The sequence below is a fragment of the Aquarana catesbeiana genome, linkage group LG09 (genome assembly GCF_042186555.1).
Source record: "Aquarana catesbeiana isolate 2022-GZ linkage group LG09, ASM4218655v1, whole genome shotgun sequence".
Taxonomy (NCBI): domain Eukaryota; kingdom Metazoa; phylum Chordata; class Amphibia; order Anura; family Ranidae; genus Aquarana; species Aquarana catesbeiana.
In genome coordinates, this window is record NC_133332.1 from 242,946,628 (window position 1) to 242,969,268 (window position 22,641).

General features: G+C 46.0%; 1 protein-coding gene across 5 annotated transcripts in view; it reads left to right on the top strand.

Annotated features, from left to right (window-relative positions):
- The window catches only part of RNF208 (ring finger protein 208), a 36,798-nt gene extending 19,262 nt beyond the window's left edge, over positions 1-17,536 (top strand). For 4 of the 5 annotated variants that reach the window (XM_073600055.1, XM_073600054.1, XM_073600056.1 and 1 more), the window contains one exon: positions 15,017-17,536. In XM_073600055.1, the coding sequence (XP_073456156.1) occupies positions 15,736-16,533 (798 nt within the window). In that variant the 5' untranslated portion in view covers positions 15,017-15,735 and the 3' untranslated portion in view covers positions 16,534-17,536. Of the gene's footprint in view, positions 1-14,848; positions 14,873-15,016 lie in introns of those variants that run through there. The other variant, XM_073600057.1, reaches the window with a different exon arrangement.
- The last annotated feature ends 5,105 nt before the right edge of the window (positions 17,537-22,641 follow it).

The window sequence follows — 22,641 nt, forward strand, 5'->3', positions numbered from 1 at the left end:
GCCCACCTCCTGTATCATGTCTGCAGCCTCTGTCCACCTTCTATATCATGTCTGCAGCCTCTGCCCACCTCCTGTAATATGTCCGCAGCCTCTGTCCACCTCCTGTATCATGTCTGCAGCCTCTGTCCATCTCCTGTATCATGTCTGCAGCCTCTGTCCATCTCCTGTATCATGTCTGCAGCCTCTGTCCACCTCCTGTAATATGTCCGCAGCCTCTGTCCACCTCCTGTATCATGTCTGCAGCCTCTGTCCACCTCCTGTATCATGCCTGCAGCCTCTGTCCACCTCCTGTAATATGTCCACAGCCTCTGTCCACCTCCTGTATCATGTCTGCAGCCTCTGTCCACCTCCTGTATCATGTCTGCAGCCTCTGTCCACCTCCTGTATCATGTCTGCAGCCTCTATCCACCTCCTGTATCATGCCTGCAGCCTCTGTCCACCTCCTGTATCATGCCTGCAGCCTCTGTCCACCTCCTGTACCATGTCTGCAGCCTCTGTCCACCTCCTGTACCATGTCTGCAGCCTCTGTCCACCTCCTGTACCATGTCTGCAGCCTCTGTCCACCTCCTGTACCATGTCTGCAGTCTCTGAGGGGGATCCTAGAAAGGAGTCAAGAGTGGGAGCGCCGCCGGGATGGGGGTTACGGAAAGAGACAGACATGTGTGGAATGTGGAGAGGAGACTATAGAATAAAACCAGAGCTGCCAAGCTGGAGCCGTCTGACTGAGCCCTGCACGGTGCACCTGAGAGGAGGTCAGTGACAGCGCCGCCAGGCCAGTCTGAGGGGGGGTTCACTGATGTAAGGAGGGGAGTAAATACAATAATGCAAGGGGGCACTGATATAAAGGTTCCCCCCTATATTAGTAGCCCCCCCTTACCTTAGTGTATTTACTCTCCGCAAGGTGGTCTCTATTCACCAGAGCCCCCCACATCAGAATTCCCCCTTACATCATGATCTGCAGCGTTCCCCTTTACATCAGATTTCCCTTGCACTATAAGGGGGAACTCTGTGCTGGCCGGCTATAGTAATCTGACCTTCATGTCAATGGAGAAATATGTTTTTTGACTTTTATTTAACTTTAACACATTGCTAATAGCACTAGCTATATGTTTATAGTTCACTTCAAATATTGATATTTGCACTGTTTAGCGCTAAAAACAGTCATTTTAGGTATTTTTTTTGCAGTGTCAGTAAAGAATGTGGATCTGCCAGTAAATGTCACGATTTTTCGCCAGTAAAAAATAGGTGCCGTTTGTCAGTTTTGGCATTCTGCCAGTAAATTTCACTTCGGGGGGGTGGGCAACACTGGAGGTATGTAGTAGGTGATAGGGAAACCCTAGAACTCAAGGGGTTTCAGTAACATTGACTGCTGAAGCCGAATCCAACAAAATCTGTATTCATTTATACAAGCCTATAGTTTTAGCTATAAGCAGATGCCATTAAATTGCACCCTACATGGGCAGAGCCCAGTTTCCCTTTCAGATACAGACAGCTACCTAAAATATTGAAATGCTTTACATTCTCCTCCCATAATAATAACGATTTGCCTGTAATGATTGTATTGGGTAATTGTTGGCAGCTGTCCTTTGGAAGTAGCAGTTTATGAATAATATGGTATAATAACATGTAATTATTGTGTGTGGCGGGTGCCAGTTGAAGTCACACTGTACTGTAGCGGGTGCATCATGTTTAAAGCTAAACTCCTAGAATTAAAGGCCAACTCCAGGAAAATGTTCAAATATCCCTAGCAGTGGGGCTGCACCCGGACTACAAGGGGTTAATAGCTTGTTTTATCTAGGGGAGAGGAGAAACTACTACTTATCTGATCCTCAGCTTCCCCATCAGTGGACCGTCATCAAGTCCAATGGAAGGCTATGGACTCTGTTTTGGTCTTGATGACATCAGGACCATAGACATCTGGAGTGTGGGGGGGCACCTTGCTAGCTGCAGGGAGGAGAGGAAGATCCAGTAAGTAAATCTTCTTTTTTCCCATAGGAAGAAGCTGGGGCAGAGCTGGGAAACAGAAAGTGCAAGGTCTGGAGGAAGACCAGAGGGGGACCCTAAAATGGTGGGACCAGAAGAGGCGACTGCACAGGGAGGTGCTGGATCTGTAGAAGGATTTCTGTCCTCCTCTCTTCTGCCAACTGGGAGGGGGTGGGGGCAGAGACGAGTATCTCTGCGGCTGCACGGAGAAGCGAAGGATCTGAAGGAGGAGTTCTGTCCTCCTCTTTTCTGCCAAATGAGGGGGGAGGGGGGGCAGAGACGAATATCTCTGTGGCTGCACAAGAAGTGCAGGATCTGGAGGAGGAGTTCTGTCCTCCTCTCTGCTGCCGACTGCTGAGACAAGATGGGGACGGAGACGAGGGGGGTGCCGCAGCTTCAGAAGAGGTCCACATGAAATTACCTGGAGGGCCAGATTTGGCCCTCGGGCCTTGTGTTTGACACATGTGCCTTAGACCAGAACAAACATTTAACCCTTGCAGTGCAGCCAGAGGCCCACTGCGGGGGATAATTGTTTTGGTTGCCCAGAGTTCAGCTTTGACTTTTTTTTTTAAACTTACATTGGTCCAGCTTGGTTATATCTAATTCTTCAAACTTCACATTCGGAGGTTTGCTGGGGATGCAAAAATTCACTGCAGTCGCCTGTGCTACATACATTCAGCACTGGTCTCGTGGTGCAGCTCGAGCAACTTGCCACCTGTATACTGAACATAGGGGGTCACTCACTTGGCACCTCCAACTTTCACAGACAGCATTCTTGTACAGCATTTTTTCAGTGAATGAAAGGCATTCTCTCATTGGATGAGGTGGAGAAGAGGGGTGGATGATGTCACAATCCCTGCCTCATACAATCAGAGAATACTTTGTATTCATTGAAAAAATACAAGACGTTCTTTGAGAGCCCATTCACACAGGGACGACCTGTCAGGCGACCTAGTCGCCTGACAAGTCGCCTCCCATTCTGTGCTATGGAACCGTTCTAAGGGGAGCGACGCAAGTCGCTCCGACTTAGAAAAAGGTTCCTGTACGACTTCGGGGGCGACTTGGGGCGACTTGCATAGACTTCTATACAGAAGTCGTTTTGCAAGTCGCCCGGGCAGTCGTTTGCAGGTCGCCTCGCTGAGGCGACCTGCAAGTCGTGTTGCTCCTGTGTGAATGGGGTCTGAATGGTGCAACCTTCTGGATGTGAAATATGAAAAATTTGATGTAACTAAGCTGGACCAATGTAAATCAGCCTTACAGTGTTACTAATCCCACAACAGTAAAATCAGTCTGTATATGCAGTAAAGCATGCTTGTTATACTCACTGTGGAACCTAAGGGGTTAATCCTCTGCATTGAGTAAAAAGGCTGTCTTCTCTGATCTTCACCTTCTTCCACTGTCTCCAACTCATCTCCAGATATTATAAATGGAAGGAGACAGGCTGCACTTGCTCAGTTTGGTGTGTATTGCTAGAGAGTTGTTTTTTTTTTTTTCTTGGGAGGGTGCATGTGATCAGCACAGGGCCAATCAGCACTGTCCAGACAGAGGGTCAGGGGTCCTGCAGCCTCATAGGACAATCAGAGGAGAATGAAAACTCCTACAAGCTTTAACCAGACACTGATAGAAGTCACAAGACTGCTGTAACTGCTGGCGAGAAAAGATATTTAGCTGTTTATATTTACTAAAATAATTGCATTTGCATGTTCTGTGTACTGTGGGAGACCAGATATAGTGAATGTAGGGTCCTGGGTTTAGTAACACTTTAAATGCAATGAAAACATACAAACTAGTTAACTAATACAAAAATGCAGAAAAAACACTTTTCACAGACTTATTTTTTGGAAATACGTTCTTATAGACTGTTGGTAAACATCTGGACGTTTAGTGCAAGTTACTTTTTATACTCCTTTTACGATTCTATCATTCGAGGAACTGGAACACTTTTATTGTTACCAGATTTAGGATAAACATTTCAAATAAAAACAGTTGTCAGGCAGAGATAGCAGAATGAAGAATGGCGATGACAGGAAGAGAGGTGTCCCCTGATTGGGAGCAGGTCACCCTCCCCGCACTATGCCACTAATAGACCAGCAGAGCGCCGAGCTGTCCATGCGGCATGACGGAAACCCACGCTGAATATTGAACAATACTAGTGCATGTGTATAAACAATCAGGCAACGTGTTCACCTTACACATTCCCACTTCCTTTTTCATCTTGTTACGGGAAAAGCACTCTAGCTTCCCACAGTTGTTATAAATTGGGGGAAAGGCTAGCTCCACCCAAAACTGATTTCTCAGGATTATTACTGGTGCGTTGAATTAGGTGACTTTAATAACTTTTCCCAAATTGGTTAGATACCACCAGCAGAATTCCCAGACCGCCCAACCGTTGCATCACCGGATGGTGGTGTCACATGTTCCCAGTGGTCAACATAGTGCCTGTCCGTTTTTTTTTTTTTTGCATGCTAGTCTTACATTTAAAATGAAGAGGTTGCCAAAGTTACAAAAATTCTCGTATGACAGAATAAAAATTCTGAAGTGATGTAATGTGTTGTAGTGTATTCGTATTGTATTTTCAGACGACAACTGTACTGATTAAACGAAAATCGTACAATCCGAAAATTGTACGCGAAAATTTTTTCATGCTTGTCCCATCGGATAATTTTGCATGAATTGTCGTGATCGACTCTCGAAAGCTTTGTACTAATGATCAGATTATCGTACGATCCTTTTGAAAGCGATATTTTTCGTACATATTTCTGATCGTGTGTATGCGCCTTAATGCCCCGTACACACGATAGGATTTTCCGATGGAAAATGTGTGATAGGACCTTGTTGTCGGAAATTCCGACCGTGTGTAGGCTCCATCACACATTTTCCATCGGAATTTCCAAAACACAAAGTTTGAGAGCTTGCTATAAAATTTTCCGACAACAAAATCTGTTGTCGGAAATTCCGATCGTGTGTACACAAATCCGACGCACAAAGTGCCGCGCATGCTCAGAATAAATTAAGAGACGAAAGCTATTGGCTACTGCCCCGTTTATAGTCCCGACGTACATGTTTCACGTCACCGCGTTCAGAACGATCAGATTTTCCGACAACTTTGTGTGTATGCAAGACAAGTTTGAGCCTACATCCGTCGCAAAAAATCCATGGATTTTGTTGCCGGAATGTCCGAACAAAGTCCGACCGTGTGTACAGGGCATAAGAGAGGCTAGATAAGTCATTCAGCTGCCACAGAGTGATATTGTGGGGTTATTTACTAAAACTGGTGCAAGTGAGTACACCCCTTACATTTTTGTAAATATTTTATTATATCTTTTCATGTGACAACACTGAAGAAATGACACTTTGCTACAATGTAAAGTAGTGAGTGTACAGCTTGTATAACAGTGTAAATTTGCTGGTGGCCACCATTATTTTCCAGCACTGCCTTAACCTTCTTGGGCATGCGGTTCACCAGCGCTTCACAGGTTGCCACCGGAGTCCTCTTCCACTCCTCCATGATGGAGCTGGTGGATGTTAGAGACCTTGCGCTCCTCCACCTTCCGTTTGAGGATGCCCCACAGATGCTCAATAGAGTTTAGGTCTGGAGACATGCTTGGCCAGTCCATCACCTTTATCCTCAGCTTCTTTAGCAAGGCAGTGGTCGTCTTGGAGGTGTGTTTGGGGTCGTTATCATGTTGGAATACTGCCCTGCGGCCCAGTCTCCGAAGGGAGGGGATCATGCTCTGCTTCAGTATGTCACAGTACATGTTGGCATTCATGGTTCCCTCAATGAACTGGAGCTCCCCAATGCCGGCAGCACTCATGCAGCCCCAGACCATGACAATCCCACCACCATGCTTGACTGTAGGCAAGACACACTTGTCTTTGTACTCCTCACCTGGTTGCCCCCACACACGCTTGACACCATCTGAACCAAATAAGTTTATCTTGGTCTCATCAGACCACAGGACATGGTTCCAGTAATCCATGTCCTTAGTCTGCTTATCTCCAGCAAACTGTTTGCGGGCTTTCTTGTGCAGCAGCTTTAGAAGAGGCTTCCTTCTGGGACGACAGCCATGCAGACCAATTTGATGCAGTGTGCAACGTATGGTCTGAGCACTGACAGGCTGACCCCCCACCCCTTCAACCTCTGCAGCAATGCTGGCAGCATTCATACGTCTATTTCCCAAAGACAACCTCTGGATATGACGCTGAGCACGTGCACTCAACTTCTTTGGTGGACCACAGCAAGGCCTGTTCTGAGTGGAACCTGTCCTGTTAAACCGTTGTATGGTCTTGGCCACCGTGCTGCAGCTCAGTTTCAGGGTCATTGCAATCTTCTTATAGCCTAGGCCATGATGGCAAAACTTGGCACCCCAGATGTCTTGGAACTACATTTCCCATGATGCTCTACACACACTGAACTACACACTGCAAAGTGCATGAGCATCATGGGAAATGTAGTTCCAAAACATCTGGGGTGCCAAAGTTCGCCATCACTCGCCTAGGCCATCTTTATGTAGAGCAGCAATTCTTTTTTTCAGATCCTCAGAGAGTTCTTTGCCATGAGGTGCCATGTTGAACTTCCAGTGACCAGTATGAGAGAGTGAGAGCGATAACACCAAATTTAACATACCTGCTCCCAATTCACACCTGAGACCTTGTAACACTAATGAGTCTCATGACACCGGGGAGGGAAAATGGCTAATTAGGCCCAATTTGGACATTTTCACTTAGGGGTGTACTCACCTTTGTTGCCAGCGGTTTACACATTAATGGCTGTGTGTTGAGTTATTTTGAGGGGACAGCAAATTTACACTGTTATACAAGCTGTACACTCACTACTTTACATTGTAGCAAAGTTTCATTTATTCAGTGTTGTCACATGAAAAGATAGAATAAAATATTTACAAAACTGTGAGGGGTGTACTCACCTTTTGTGAGATACTATATATATATATATATATATATATATATATATATATATATATATATATATATATATATATATATATATATATATATATATATACTTTTCTCACCCACATTTGTTGCATCATCTGTAGTGACATGAGAAAGCCGTTTACACAATTTCCCTTTTCTTTTCTGCAAAATACATTGCACAATTCTTGTTGGTCCGTATATTGCACTGCTAAAGGGGCACAAAAAGAAAAAAAATCTAAAAAATGTACTGCCCTAGTGAATGTATTAGTGCCCACTGTAGGGATTTGTGTTGCCTCTCTATGGAGATCAGTTGGATGAATTCTCCTTACATTGATGGTTAGTGGGAAGAATGCTCCTTACATTGGTGGTCAGTGAGAAGACTGTACCTACATTGGTGGTCATTGGGAAGAATACTCCTCTCATTGGTGGTCAGCTGGAAGAATGATCCTTACATTTGTGGTCAGTGGGAAGAATGCTCCTTACATTGGTGGTCAGTGAAGAGAATGCTCCTTACATTTGTGGTCAGTGAGAAGACTGTTCCTTACATTGGTGGTCAGTGGAAAGAATGCTTCTTACATTGGTGGTCAGTGGGAAGAATGCTCCTTACATTTGTGGTCAGTAAAAAGAATGTTCCTTACATTGGTGGTCAGTGGAAAAAATACTCCTCTATTTGGTGGTCAGCTGGAACAATGCTCCTTACATTGATGGTCAGTGGGAAGAATTCCCCCCCTAAACTTAGCTACACAGATCATTGGTGTCAGTTGTTATTCAACTGAGAGGCAAAATGTTCTCCTTGCTCAAGGAACTCCTAGAAACCTCTGGATGAACCTTAGGGTTCGATGAGAAGAACGCTTCTTATATTGGTGGTCAGTGGGAAGAATGCTTCTTACATTGGTGGTCAGTGGAAATAATGCTTCTTACATCGGTGGTCAGTGGAAATAATGCTTCTTACATTGGTGGTCAGTGGGAAGAATGCTTCTTACATTGGTGGTCAGTGGAAAGATTGCTCTTTATATTGGTGATCAGTGGGGCGTTTGCTCTTTACATTGATTGTCAGTGAAAAGAATGCTTTTCTCGTTGGTGGTCAGTGGGAAGAATGCTCCTTACATTGGTGGTCAGTGGAAAGAATTCCCCACTAAACTTAGCTAAACAGATCATTGGTGTCAGTTGTTACTCATCTGAGAGGCAGAATTTTCTCCTTGCTCAAGGAACTCCTGGAAACCTCTGGATGAACCTTAGGGTTTGATGTGGCCCCATTTGAGAGAATGGGAAAGTGGGTGAGTGGGAAAAGTGTTGAGACAACAGACCAAACTCAGAAACAGTTCACACATGAAAAATAACAGACAAGCAATGAAGACATTGGTATGTCAGAAAGGAGCTAAGCCTCCTAAGAAATTATTTTAGGTTTAGAAAATGGGAGTCCCTGTCTTCAGAGCAAAGCAGCCATATACTGTTTAGCAAGGAAGTCACTGTGTAACCAAAGAATAGGATAAACAGCACATGATGCTGTTTGCAGATAGGCTGTGGTCCTTGTAACTGCAGATTGCTTCATTTTTGCATCATTGATTTGAATATGTGAGCTTGTTTGTGTTCTGATAACATTAACAAAAGGAAAGAACACAACAAAATTATACATGAATTAAGCAGGGACACAATTCAACTCAAACACAAAATGTTCTCATTTTGGTTTCCTAGTGGTACCCCCTCCTTTCCCTGGCATTGGGTAAACCGGTTTAGCTGCTAGTCATCTAGTCCGGGCATTTCCTGTAGCAGGTGGGGTCACCATACCACATGGGGGTTACAATTACCGCTACGATCAGCCCTTATTGTTCACGGGCGAGAAGAGCCTTGCCAATGCTTTTCCTGTGTCATGGGACTTATATTGCAGAACTTGGAACCGACTGGCGAAATTTCCTGCAGTGTTCCCAAAGATTTAGGACGTTCCAGCTTTGTCGAGCAATTGTTATGTGACAGAAGCACACAAAGCCCCATGACACACTGGATCAAACAACTAAACTCTCAACACTATTTTCCACAATCCTGTTTTTACCACCTTCCCCTGAGTGCCCGTCTGATTGAGGCTTAACATCAATAAAACATTTTTTTGGACAGTAGAGTTGGGGAAGGGAAGAACTTAGCTTTTTACTGTTACCTGTGACCCTGTTGGTGACCTCCTCGCAACTCCTCTCCTGGTGACCATGTTGGTGCCAACAGAGATAACCTAAGAGCCAGATCATTTTCTATAGTTTTGGGTAGAGTATGGAAGGATTAGAACCCCTGCCAGGTTTTTATTGCTGTCTTTGTCCTGGCTATGTAGATTCACCCTCTCATTGCCATGGAGACACAGAGTGATGGGAGATCCAAAAGTTGAGGATAGATCTTCCAAGGGGTACACCTGTTCCAGTGACAACTGTCCAAAAGGGCAACTACCCTCACTTTGTAGAACTTTCTTCTAACTTCTTGTGTTACCAAGGCAGGAAGTGAAGGGAAATCTCCAAAATGGGACACAGACAGCAAAAAATAAAGTTTTAACCTGTCTTTATGCTGTTTAAAACTAAAAAGGACTACATACACAAACGCATAAATCCTCTCAATCCAAAGTTAAAAAGTAGAGTGACACTTTAAACTCCATGATGCATTCAGTCTGCAAATCTCAAGCATCCACAGGTTCAGCAGCAGCCCCACCAATATTTCAGATTTGTCTTGCACAGAGAAGATGTTAATATCATATTACTAATGATTTATATTTTCATGCAGGGTTTAGCCATTATTTGGAGTATCATTTGGAACGCACGTTGAACATCATCAAATTCAGTGATGATTCTCTAGACAAGTGGTCTCCAAAACTGCGGCCTTAAGGCAGGATGCAGCCCTTTGCTTGCCTTTATTCAGCCCTTGAGGCATAATTCCCGCCACTGACATCAACAATGGGGCACTATTCCTTCTACTGACACCACGATGGGGCATAAACCCTTCCATTGACAACAAAAATGGGGCACTATTCCTCCCACTGGCACCAACTATTACTCCCCCTAATACCAAAGATTGGGCATCGTTTACTCCCACTGGGCATAGTCTAACTCCCCTAAGGTCTGAAGGACAGTAAACTGGTCCTTTCTTTAGAAAGTTTGGAGACCCCTGCTCTAGACCAGTCTTTTTCAACCAGGGTGCCCAGGCAACCGGGATGCCTCCAGGTGTCCTCAGGGGTACCTTGGCAAGATATATAGAAATTGCACAAAAACTGTATACAAGTCAGCGGTTGGATCAAGCCTGCCTATTAGTTACACAAAGCCACAGGTTTTTATTGTGCACCATTACAACCTTCTAGCTGCCAGTGTCCTAACAACCAATGATGTAATCAGTTGATAAGAAGGATGTCGGGGCACCTGCACAGCATCCTTTTTCGCCCTCCCACTGCCCCTCTCCTACTGAGAAGAGAAACATTGGAATACTAATCAGTACCAGTGTGCAAAGATGTATTTGCATTGGAAGAATAAATCACTGCCAATGTTGGGTGTCCTATGCATGTGGATGTTGCTACATGTTGGATGTCCATGGCAAAACTATTATGCCGCGTACACACGAGCGGACTTTCCGGCATACTTGGTCCGGCGGACCAGAGTGTGCCGGACAATCCGCCCGTGTGTGGGCGGCGGCGGACTTTTCCGGCGGACTTCTTCCCAAAAGCCCGCCGGACCTAGATTTTAAACATGTTTGAAATCTTTCCGTCGGACTCAGTTTCGGGCGGAAAGTCCGCTCGTGTGTGTGCTGGTCCGACGGAAAGCCCGCTCGTGTGTAGGCTGGTCCGACAGACCAAGTACGACACGAGGGGATGGTATTGCATCTCGCGCTCGCTGCAATAGGAAAAACAAATCTTCCTATTGCGGCGAGCGCGGGGCATACCAGGCCCTTAGGTCTGGTATGGATTATAAAGGGGAACCCCGCTACGCCGAAAAAACGGCGTGGGGTCCCCCTAAAATCCATACCAGACCCCGATCCGAGCACGCAGCCTGGCCGGTCAGGAAAGGGGGTGGGGACGAGCGAGCGCCCCCCCCCCTCCTGAACCGTACCAGGCCGCATGCCCTCAACATGGGGGGTGGGTGCTTTGGGGGAGGGGGGCGCCCTGCGCCCCCCCCCCAAAGCACCTTGTCCCCATGTTGATGAGGACAAGGGCCTCTTCCCGACAACCCTGGCCGTTGGTTGTCGGGGTCTGCGGGCGGGGGCTTATCGGAATCTGGGAGCCCCCTTTAATAAGGGGGCCCCCAGATCCCGGCCCCCCACCCTATGTAAATGAGTATGGGGTACATGGTACCCCTACCCATTTACCTAGGAAAAAAGTGTAAGTAATAAAACACACTACACAGGTTTTTAAAATATTTTATTAAACAGCTCCGGGGGGGGGATCTTCCTCCGGCTTCGGGGGTCTTCTTCCGGCTTCGGGGGTCCCTCCGCTTCATCTTCTCCCGGCGTCCGGTTGGTTCTTCTCCGCTCTCCGGCCTCTTCTCCCGGTGTCGCAGGTCTTCGGCCGGCCCCTCCGCTCTCTTCATGTAGCTCTATTGCGAGCGGAGGTCCGGACTTCTGGGCTTCTTGGCTTCTTGGCTTCTTGGCTTCTCTTCTCTTCTCTTCCCCCAGATGTTGACACGACGCTCTCTCCGGCTGGACTGGTCTCTGAGGGCTGCGTTGTGACTTATATAGGCGGAGACCCCGCCCCCATATGATGTCACAGTCCCTGGGCATGCTGGGACTGTGACGTTTTAGGGGGCGTGGTCGACCACGCCCCCTAAAACGTCACAGTCCCAGCATGCCCAAGGACTGTGACATCATATGGGGGCGGGGTCTCCGCCTATATAAGTCACAACGCAGCCCTCAGAGACCAGTCCAGCCGGAGAGAGCGTCGTGTCAACATCTGGGGGAAGAGAAGACGTTTTAGGGGGCGTGGTCGACCACGCCCCCTAAAACGTCACAGTCCCAGCATGCCCAAGGACTGTGACATCATATGGGGGCGGGGTCTCCGCCTATATAAGTCACAACGCAGCCCTCAGAGACCAGTCCAGCCGGAGAGAGCGTCGTGTCAACATCTGGGGGAAGAGAAGAGAAGAGAAGCCAAGAAGCCAAGAAGCCAAGAAGCCAAGAAGCCCAGAAGTCCGGACCTCCGCTCGCAATAGAGCTACATGAAGAGAGCGGAGGGGCCGGCCGAAGACCTGCGACACCGGGAGAAGAGGCCGGAGAGCGGAGAAGAACCAACCGGACGCCGGGAGAAGATGAAGCGGAGGGACCCCCGAAGCCGGAAGAAGACCCCCGAAGCCGGAGGAAGATCCCCCCCCCGGAGCTGTTTAATAAAATATTTTAAAAACCTGTGTAGTGTGTTTTATTACTTACACTTTTTTCCTAGGTAAATGGGTAGGGGTACCATGTACCCCATACTCATTTACATAGGGTGGGGGGCCGGGATCTGGGGGCCCCCTTATTAAAGGGGGCTCCCAGATTCCGATAAGCCCCCGCCCGCAGACCCCGACAACCAACGGCCAGGGTTGTCGGGAAGAGGCCCTTGTCCTCATCAACATGGGGACAAGGTGCTTTGGGGGGGGGGGCGCAGGGCGCCCCCCTCCCCCAAAGCACCCACCCCCCATGTTGAGGGCATGCGGCCTGGTACGGTTCAGGAGGGGGGGGGGCGCTCGCTCGTCCCCACCCCCTTTCCTGACCGGCCAGGCTGCGTGCTCGGATCGGGGTCTGGTATGGATTTTAGGGGGACCCCACGCCGTTTTTTCGGCGTAGCGGGGTTCCCCTTTATAATCCATACCAGACCTAAGGGCCTGGTATGCCCCGCGACGGGGCTAGCAAGGTGTCAATCTCGCCGATAAAAGCGGCAAGATTGACATCCTTTTCTAGTCCCGTCGCACCTGAGTCACGTTCAAAATGAACGGACTTGTCCGTGTGTGGGCAAGTCCGTTCATTCTGAAAGTCCGCCGGAACTCCGGCGAAAGTCCGTCGGAAAGACGGGCGGACTTAGCCCGCCGGAAAGTCCCGGCGTGTGTGGGCAAGTCCGTCCGTTTTAAAGTCCGGCGCACCTGGCGGACAAAGTCCGTCGGAAAGTGTGCCGGACCAAGTAGGATAGAAAGTCCGCTCGTGTGTACGCGGCATAAGTTACATTTTAGAATGGGGTGCCTCGAGATTGTGTGGCATTTTAAAGGGTGCCTTGACTGAAAAAAGGTTGTGAAACACTGCTCTAGACCAGGGGTCTCCAAACTGCGGCCCTTTGCTTGCCTTTATCCGGCCCTCGGGCACCATTCCTCCCACTGATACCAGCAATGGCACACTATCCCCCCCCAATGATGCCTGCAATGGGGGACTTTCCACCCACTGATATTAGCAGTGGGGCACTATCCCCCCCACTGATACCAACATTGGGGCCTTATTCTTCCAATACTAGTGACAGGGCACTATTCCCACTCCTAATGACCAGAGGTGCCATGTCTTTTTTTTTTATTTTTTTATTCCACTGGGCACAAAGTCAGAAGCATTGTTTACTCCCACTGACTCTGGGCATTTGCTACTCTTGGGGGACCACAGTCCGGCTCCCCTAATGTCTGAAGAACAATAAGCTGGCCCTTTGTTTAGAAAGTTTGGAGACCCCTGCTCTAAACAATTGGAAATCATTGCAGAGTAGTTGAATTTCTTTAAAACTGGCCATAGATGGATTGAAATTCGGCCAGTTCAGCAGGGACCAGCTGAATTTCACTCCGTGTGTAGGCGTTCCTGCTCTACAGAAGTTGACCATTAGAACAGCTTTTGTCAAAATAGGAATGTTGGACATTTTTTTGTTGATCAGCGACTGTAGCTACTGATCAGTGTACTGACAGTGGAGAGTCCTGCTGTCAAAATAGTGTCTCAGAGGGGGAGATTCCCTCATCCAAAGAATGTATAACCAAAGAATATGATACACATCAAATTATGCTTTTTGCAGATAGGCTGTGGTCCTTGTAAATGCAGATAGCTTTATTTTTGCATCATTGATTGGACTATGAGGGGTTGTTTGTGTTCTGATAACATTAATAAAAGAAAAGGGCACAACAACATAATACATTAACTAAACAGGGATAAAATTCAAATCAAATACAAAATGTTCTCATTTTGGTTTCCTAGTGATACCCCCGCCTCCCCCTGGCATTGGGTAAACCGCTTTAGCTGCTAGTCATCCAGTCAGGACATTTCCTGTAGCAGGTGGGGTCACCATACCCCACGGGGGGTAAAATTACTGCTACAGTCAGCACTTATTGTTCACGTGTGAGAAGAGCCTGCCCAATGCTTTGGACACAGTTCAGCGGGGACCAGCTGCATTTTGATCCATGTTTAGGCTTTTCTGTGAAACAGAAGTTGATCAATAGATCAACTTTTGTCAAACGGGAATGTTGGGAAACTTTTGTCAATATCAGCAGCTGCAGCCAATTAGCAGCCGTTGATCAGTGCACTGACAGCGGAGAGTCCTGCTGTCAATATAACAGTGTCTCAGAAGAGGAGATTCCTTCATCCATCTCGCTTGTGTGGATGGAGAAATTTGTTAATTTGTTTTTATTTTTTGTTCAGCCCCGAAAAAAATGATCCATCTATCTCCACCTTTCATAGAGAATTGTCGAGAATTACAACTTGCGTATTGTAAGCTGCAACAATCATACTGCAACAAATAGGGGAATGAGCTGGCAGGTAAATTGTCTCCAAAGTAAAAAAAAAAAAAAAATAGGAAGTGAAACTGTTTTTATCTCGTTCTCTCAAGATTTTCCGTTGAATATTTTTACACTTTATTTACATAAAGCAAAAGACACCAGCCTCTTGTACATGCTGCCCTGTGCTTTTATACCGACTTTATGTGAACGCTAAACTCCATTCAAGCGGCTAAACACACAGCTGGAATACACATTGATGATCTGCTGAAGGATCTGTATTGCTTGGCATTTTGGTCCGTTACTGGGTATTTTAATTTCGAAAGCATTTACACATGTATCCAGCAATGTTATTAAAACTAAAATATTCGAAAGTTCAACATCTGTAAATTATTCCCGGTGGCCTTCAGCTTAACACTGTCTTTATTATTTTTGCACAGGTGCTTGCAGAAACAGAGGGTCCCCTACGTGTCGATTCAGCAGTAGAGGAGGTAATCATTGACAGAGGTAGACTCAGCTGCTTCTTTATTGAAGACTCCATCTAGAGCCAGCAAGGTTTTATGACTCCACCTCTTGCCCTGAGACTCAAACAGGATACATGCATCTAACCCATGCCAACCTTGCACAGAGATCTTCAGCCTCCTGGAATGTAACTGACCTGTTAGTGGGAGCAAAGGAGGCTGTCAGAAGAAAGGAATTCGCTAAAACATTCTTTAACCTTGCTCCAGCCCTGCACACAAACAGCAATAAAGCACAAAGAGGTGGAGCACCTGCTTACAAGGTACATGCTGCCCTTGATATGATGTTGTTGTACAGATAAGCTTGTCTTCAAGGAACACTGTTGCCTGGAAATTTTCAGGATCCACATCTCCTCCACAGGTTCAAGAAGTGGAGACATTTAAAAATAGATCTTGGATTACAAATTCAAAATACTGTGATACATTGACATCTTACAGATTCCAGGCCTTGCACAACACCTACAGAGTTGCTTGGAGACTTATCATCCGTGTTTGTATAATTGACTGTTAGATTACGCCAAGGTGCTGGAGAGCATGGACATCCCTTTAGGTCAACCTACTAACAGAGGCTTCTCCAGAAGCAACGTTTTGCCAAATAGAAATTTTTAAGTATTAGAAGGATTCCACATTCCACTAGCCACATGCAGGGGGCTCTAGGAGAAAACAAAGTTGCGGACAGTAATGTGAAAAAAATTCTTATGTCCTGTCTGAAAGGGCAACAGGTCATCATCAAAATGGAGGCCATGAAGATCATACAGGCAGAGAAGTTCTCTGAATGCCAGAACTCTCAGCCGCGGTACGGTCCTCCATCACGGAGGGAGCCTCCTCTAGTTGCCAAACGGGCCTGGCCTTCAGAATCTGAAATTATCGTCAACCAGGCCTGCGGGGAGATGCCCAGTCTAGATGGCACTCCAGGCACTTTGGGGCTTCCCAGGACACCTCCTCCACCACGGCGAGAGAAGATCTACCCTGGCCAACGGAAAGCGAGCACAGAGATTTGTTACCACCGCAAAACTCCATCTGATGAGGTCATTGTAAACCAGTATGTGCTGCATCCGTCCACTCCTTGTGAGCCTTTAGAGTGCCCGACTTGTGGTCACATGTACAATTTCACCAACAAGAGGCCCCGTATCTTGTCCTGTCTCCACTCTGTCTGTGAGGAATGCCTTCAGATCCTCTATGAATCTTGTCCGAAGTACAAGTTTATTTCCTGCCCCACCTGTAAACGGGAAACGGTGCTCTTTACAGACTATGGCCTAGCCGCCCTTGCTGTCAACACCAGCATTCTCAACCGGCTACCATCTGAAGCCCTCGCAGCCAACCCGGTGCAATGGAGCAGCGAAGCTGACCGCAGCTGTTATCAAACCTTCCGCCAGTACTGTGGTGCAGCATGCAGCTGTCAGATTCGTAATCCACTCTCTTCCTGTTCAATCATGTAGCTATTTGGCAAGCAGTATTATCTTGGATAGTGCCGACAGTGGAATCCAAAGCTACTGGATACAGGCAACCAACTTTCTCTCCAAACTTTGTTACATATCGGTCAAATAGACTTTGTGGTTGACAGTGATATCTAAACCAATTTAGTTTACATCTTTCAATTCATCTTGGTGAACTTGCTTCTCTTTGTAGTTTGTCTGTCCCAACTCTCCCTCTCTCGTTCTTTCTCTCTCTCTTTCTCTCTCTCTCTCTCTCTCTCGTCTTCCCAAGCCTTGACTTTTTTCCCTTCTTTTATCTGTCTCTTTTCCTAACAACCTTTTCTAAGTGGCAATGTACATAGGCATGGATGGACGGGTATAGACTGTGACTTGACCATATCAGTAAAAAGTCTCTTTTTCTGTAACCAGCTGTGTCACCTAAGCCCAGTACCAAGCACAACATTTGGTGGCGTATAAAGTCTGGTGTTATCGGCTGAGGTTGTCCTGGAATTCCCTCTACACCAGTAGGGAACACTGCTGTCATCTCTCTCTCTCTCTGTCAAAATTGTTTTGCCAAAGCTTTTGTTTCATTTGCTGACCAAGACAAAAACAAATATGAAATAATAAGAAATGATATATTTTAAATTATTGTATGTATTTGAAAAAAGATAAAAAAAAAAATCAAAAAAAAAAAAAAAAATCACTGCTCCGCATTAACCACTTTGCAGGTCCTTCTTGCATCAGTTTAACCTTTTCACCACTGGAGAGGTCTACAGTAGATTGCAGCGCAATATATTGGTGATCTTTGCAGTGGAAATTAAAAGGAAAGGTCGGTTTGTGACCAACGTGTTCTGATGGGAGAATCAGGGTGGGAGGAGTCTATCTCTTGTTTCCGTTGAAGGGTATGTCATGTTTCTCTTTTTTGAAAGGAGCCCTGCTATTTAATAGCTTTGCTGACAAGAGACAACTGTTATTGTAGCTAGTCTGAAATATCCATCAACTGTATAAATGGCTACAAACACACTCAGTTCTGTTGTGTTGTGTCTTTTTTTGCCTTCTGGTGAACTCCCATCTAATGGAAAAGGAGGATATTTAAAAAAAGAAAAACGGGAAGTAGTGGGACAAACTGTTAGACATATAGTAGCTGCCATTACCAGCTTGTTTTTCCTGTCATCCTCATCCTTGCCTCATTATTAGCACTGGTAAAGTGAGAATTTCCAATATGCTTCCATACTTACTGCAGTCCAGCGATGCACGAGGCAGAGAAGTTGGTAAGCGGATGAATACCTAACCCAGAGCATACACCATCAAGAACAAGCCATTGTAGCTCCTATGTGTTTATGCCAATAGACTCCCATTGTTGTGAATTGGAAGGAGGGGGGGGGGTCAGAGGTACTTGATTCTTTAAGTATATCGATTTTAGTACATTTGGCTCAAACACTTTAAGGCCTCTTTCACACGGACTGTCCGTTCAGGTCCGCCTGTCAGCTTTTTAGGCGGACCTGAACGGACACTCCATGGAGGTCTATGGAGCGTCGGATGTCAGTGGTGACATGTCCGCTGACATCCGACCCGCTCCGATCCGAAAAAGCGTAACGGAGGAAAAACCTACTTTTCCATCCGTTTTCGGATCGGATCAGGTGACGACGGACTCTACGGTCCGTCATCATCCGATCCCCCATAGGGGAGAGCGGCGCTCTGACAGGTTCGTCGCTGCACACTGTGCAGCGACGGACCTGTCATCTGCCTGCTCAGCGGGGATCGGCGGAGCGATCCCCGCTGAGCAAGCGGATGTTCACGGGGCGGATCATCACTGATCCGCCCCATGTGAAAGTGCCCTAAGGCCTCATGCACACTGGATGGTTTTCTATCTCTCCCCCTATAGCAAGGATAACTTTCCACTAATTTTGTGGCAGTGTTGATTGTAAGTCTGTAACTTGCTGCACATTTTCACTGGCAAGTTGTACACTTGCAGAGCACTTGAAGCACAAGTTCTAGTTGACACTTTTCCAAATTGTAGCAAATGTGTGAGACAAGTCTCTAGAAAGAACAAAGTTGCAGTGGTGAGTCTACAGCAAAAACTCTGCAAGTCTACAGCATGAAAATTTTGTCACAGTGACCCCTGTGGTGGGATGACTATTGCACAACAAAACTGAACCAGAACTTGCAGCGGACTTGCAGAATGTTTGCAAAGAAAGTTGATCTGGAGTCATGCAATGCGGCCTTGCTGCAATTGTGCAACAAACTTGTGATGGCTGGCAAGTCTAGCAATAGCTTAGCAAGTCATTTTCAAACTGGCAGCACAATTGCTTGCTGTCTGGGTCCTAGACGTCTTTCCTCCTGGCAGGGGCATTTTGTCAGGAAAAAACAATTGACGTTTATAAAGAGTGTGTACCGGTATGTGTTTAAGCACTTTTCACTGCATCGAGCGTTTGGGTGTTACTTCATTTCATTGGCCAGAATAATAAATTATTCTTGCCATTGATGTAAATTAATGCTAAAGGACTAAACTTGCCTAGCATTAACGCACATTTACACGCGTTTTGAAGCATCCAGCGTTTTTATTTTCCAGTCTCTAAACGTCTCTGTCTTAAAACTCCTTTAAAAGCCTATGTGTGCATGGACACATAGACTAACATGCAGGGTCTTTTAGAGGCAGGGAAAAAAATGCCAGACGCCTCTAGGAGCAGCTGAAAGAACATCCAGTGAGGCCTTAAAGTGAAACTGTTGCCAGATTATAGACATTCAAGTATACGCACATTCTTAACAAACAATAAATGAGTTTAAAAACAAGTACTCACAGACATCTGTAGCTGCAGGTACTGTGGATCAATTAATCCTCAAAGTTCCCAGGGTATACTCACCCGATTTATGCAGTGGTTTTGCACAGAGTGGTCCCTTACCTCATCCTCTGGAGTTCTCTGCCAGCGCTGTCTGCACCTCCTTTCCTGCATGTGCCCCCATAGCAAGGCATGTGCTGTGGGGGCACACAAGCAGGCACGCTCCCTTTCCGCGCTTTGTGTGTTCATATACACACAAAGCAAGGCTTGGCCACGCCCCCCATTCCCTCCACAATATTTGACTGAAAGCAGCAGCAGCCAATGGCTCCCTCTGCTCTCAGAGTATTCTGTGAGAGCAGGGAATAAAGGAAGAAGAGGTGCTGCTGGGCACAGTGCTGGATCAATAGAGGACTCAGGAAGGTGTTTGGGGGGGGGGGGGGCAAGTGGTGAAATATTTGTTACCTCAATGCAAGTATTGCATTAAGGTAAAAAGGTTTTAAATTTAGAACCACTTTAAGTTGTTGTCTCAGCAGTTTAGCTCACCCTGCTTTCCCCTCTCAGCCCATCAGTCCTAATCTCTAATGTAAACGCACAGCAAATGCTCTGGAAGATAGAGCAGGGGAAGCTTGCCTGCTGAAAGAGACTGCTGTAAACTTTGAGGTTGAATTTCTCCACAATGTATACAGCTACAGATGTCAGTGAAGGCTTGATTTCATGTGTACCTAAAACTTTTTAAGTGTAACATAACTAAATCTTTTGTTCAGTTTTGGATAAAGTGGGAAGAGTTACAAACCTTGTAATTTTTTTTAACCATCTGTGCCGCATTTGGGAGATTTCTCTTGACTGTCTACAATAGTCTTTTTAAAATGTAGTCCTATGGAGGCTGCCATTGCTTTCTGAAAATGTTAGTTCCGTAGCTGTAATGCCGATATTTTGGTTTCAATGCTGATCTAACACAAGGGATAGGAAATTCAGACACTTTTCTGACCCTAGTTAACACGATGCATGTTCCAGGTCTGTGCCTCAAAAGTAAAGCCAAATGCAGCCAGCCAGTTAGCATCTACATCAGACCAGACGTTTCTCATAGATTCAAAACTTCAAACATTAAAATGTGAATGTAATCAATGATACATGAAGAGATGAAGCTAAACAGCCCAGGCTTTGAGATTACGAAGTATACTTCTAGTGACCCTATGAGGTGCCTACATTCTGGCTACAGTTTATTACAGACCTAAGTTGAGGTAAAATGATCTAACCTTCTGGCTTGTAGAGTTTGTATGCTTGCTTATATTAGTAGCTTATTGATTGGTTTCACGTACTAACTGGAATCACCCAGTCTTTCAATACACCCAAAGCTGATGTTTTTGGTGGATGCTGATGTCAGCATCAGGGGTCTCCAAACTTTCTAAAGTAAGGACCAGTTTATTGTCCTTAAGACATTAAGGGGGTCCCCTATGAGTAGAAAATACCTCAGCGTCTGTGGAAGTAAACAATGCCTCTGACTTGGTATTGTAGGAATAGTGCCCCATCTTTGGTGTCATTGGGAGGAATAGTGCCCCTTCATTGGTGTTATTGGGAGGAATAGTGCATCTTTGCTGGTGTCAGTGGGAGGAATAGTGCATCTTTGCTGGTGTCAGTGGGAGGAATAGTGCATCTTTGCTGGTGTCAGTGGGAGGAATGGTACCCGAGGCCGGATAAAGGCACAGGGCTGCATTAGTCCCATGGGCCACAGTTTGGAGACCAATGGGCTAAATCATCCGCTGACTTTTAAAATGGACTACCCTGGCCACAGACTCTCATGGCTCCTGTTGAATTCTTCCTGAAGGAAAAATGGATTTTAAAAATCCAATGGCCACGGTAGAAGGGTGTACCTAGGGACTGGGGCATGAAGAGCTTATCACCAAAGTCTCCAAGAGAAGAAATCATTAGATGGTTGAACTCTTCAGCATTTATTTAACCCAAGAGGTGCAATAAGCCCTTGGGCGAGTCATTGAACCAACCATCATTTATACAGAATTGATTTATTGGTTTTAGGTGGATTGATCTTTTAACCACTTCAGCCCCGGAAGGATTTATCCACTTCCTGACCAGGCCATTTTATGCGATACGGTACTGTGTTATTTTAACTGACAATTGCGCAGTCGTGCGACATTGTACCCAAACAAAATTTATGTCCTTTTTTTTATCACAAATAGAGCTTTCTTTTGGTGGTATTTGATCACCTCTGCGGTTTTTATTTTTTGCGTTATTAAAAAAAGCGACAATTTTGAAAAAAAAACAACAATATTTTTAACTTTTTGCTATAATATCCCCAAAAATATATAAGAAAAACAAATGTATTCATCAGATTAGGCCAATATGTATTCTTTTACATATTTTTGGTAAAAAAATTGCAACAAGCATGTATTGATTGGTTTGTGCAAAAGTTATAGCGTCTACAAAATAGGGGATAGATTTGCAGACTTTTTTTTAATGTTTTTACTAGTAATTTGCAGCGATCTGTGATTTTTAGCGGGACTGCTACATTGCGGCGGACAAATCTGACCCTTTGTGACACATTTTGGGGACCAGTGACATTATTACTTTGATCAGTGCTATAAAAATGCACTGATCAATGTATAAATGACATTGGCAGGTAAGGGGTTAACACTAGGGGGCGATCAAGGGGTTAACTGTGTTTCCTTGGTGTGTTCTAGCTGTAGGGGGATGGGCTGCCAGAGACATGACAGAGATCGCTGTTCCCGATCACTGGGAACAGCAGCTATCTGAGATGTCTCCTGTCAGAACGGGGACCGCCTTGTTTACATAGACAGATTCCTGTTCTGCCTCTGTGTACTGCGATCGCAGGTCGCCGGCGGACATTGAGCCCACAGTTTCACATGCACGGACGTGCAGGAGAGCCAACCTGCCGCAGTATAACTGTGGTGGCTGGTCGGCAAGCGGTTAAGCTCGGTTCACACTGCCGAAAATTGGGATCCGACTTGTGAGACCCCAAGTTGCAGGACATTGGAAATCGCATGTTAGTCAATGAGAGCTGTCTTAATTAGCACTACTGAAGTCGCTCCGACTTTAGAAAAGGTTCCTCTACTACTTCAAGCCGACTTCTTTCCGACTTCTATTCTATACGTCTATCAAAGTAGTACTCAAGTTGCCAGGAAGTCGCCTAGCAAAGTTGCACCGTAAGTCGTGCGACTTTCAGGACGCGGCAGTGTGAACCGAGCCTTAAGGCTTGATAACCACGTCAGGGAACAAAACGTGTATGCATTCTCGGCAATCACGAGGGGACGTGTTTCGTAAACACTGTTAGATTTTCGTCCTGTAGCAGTTGGCAGTTTACAGGTAAATCTAGTTA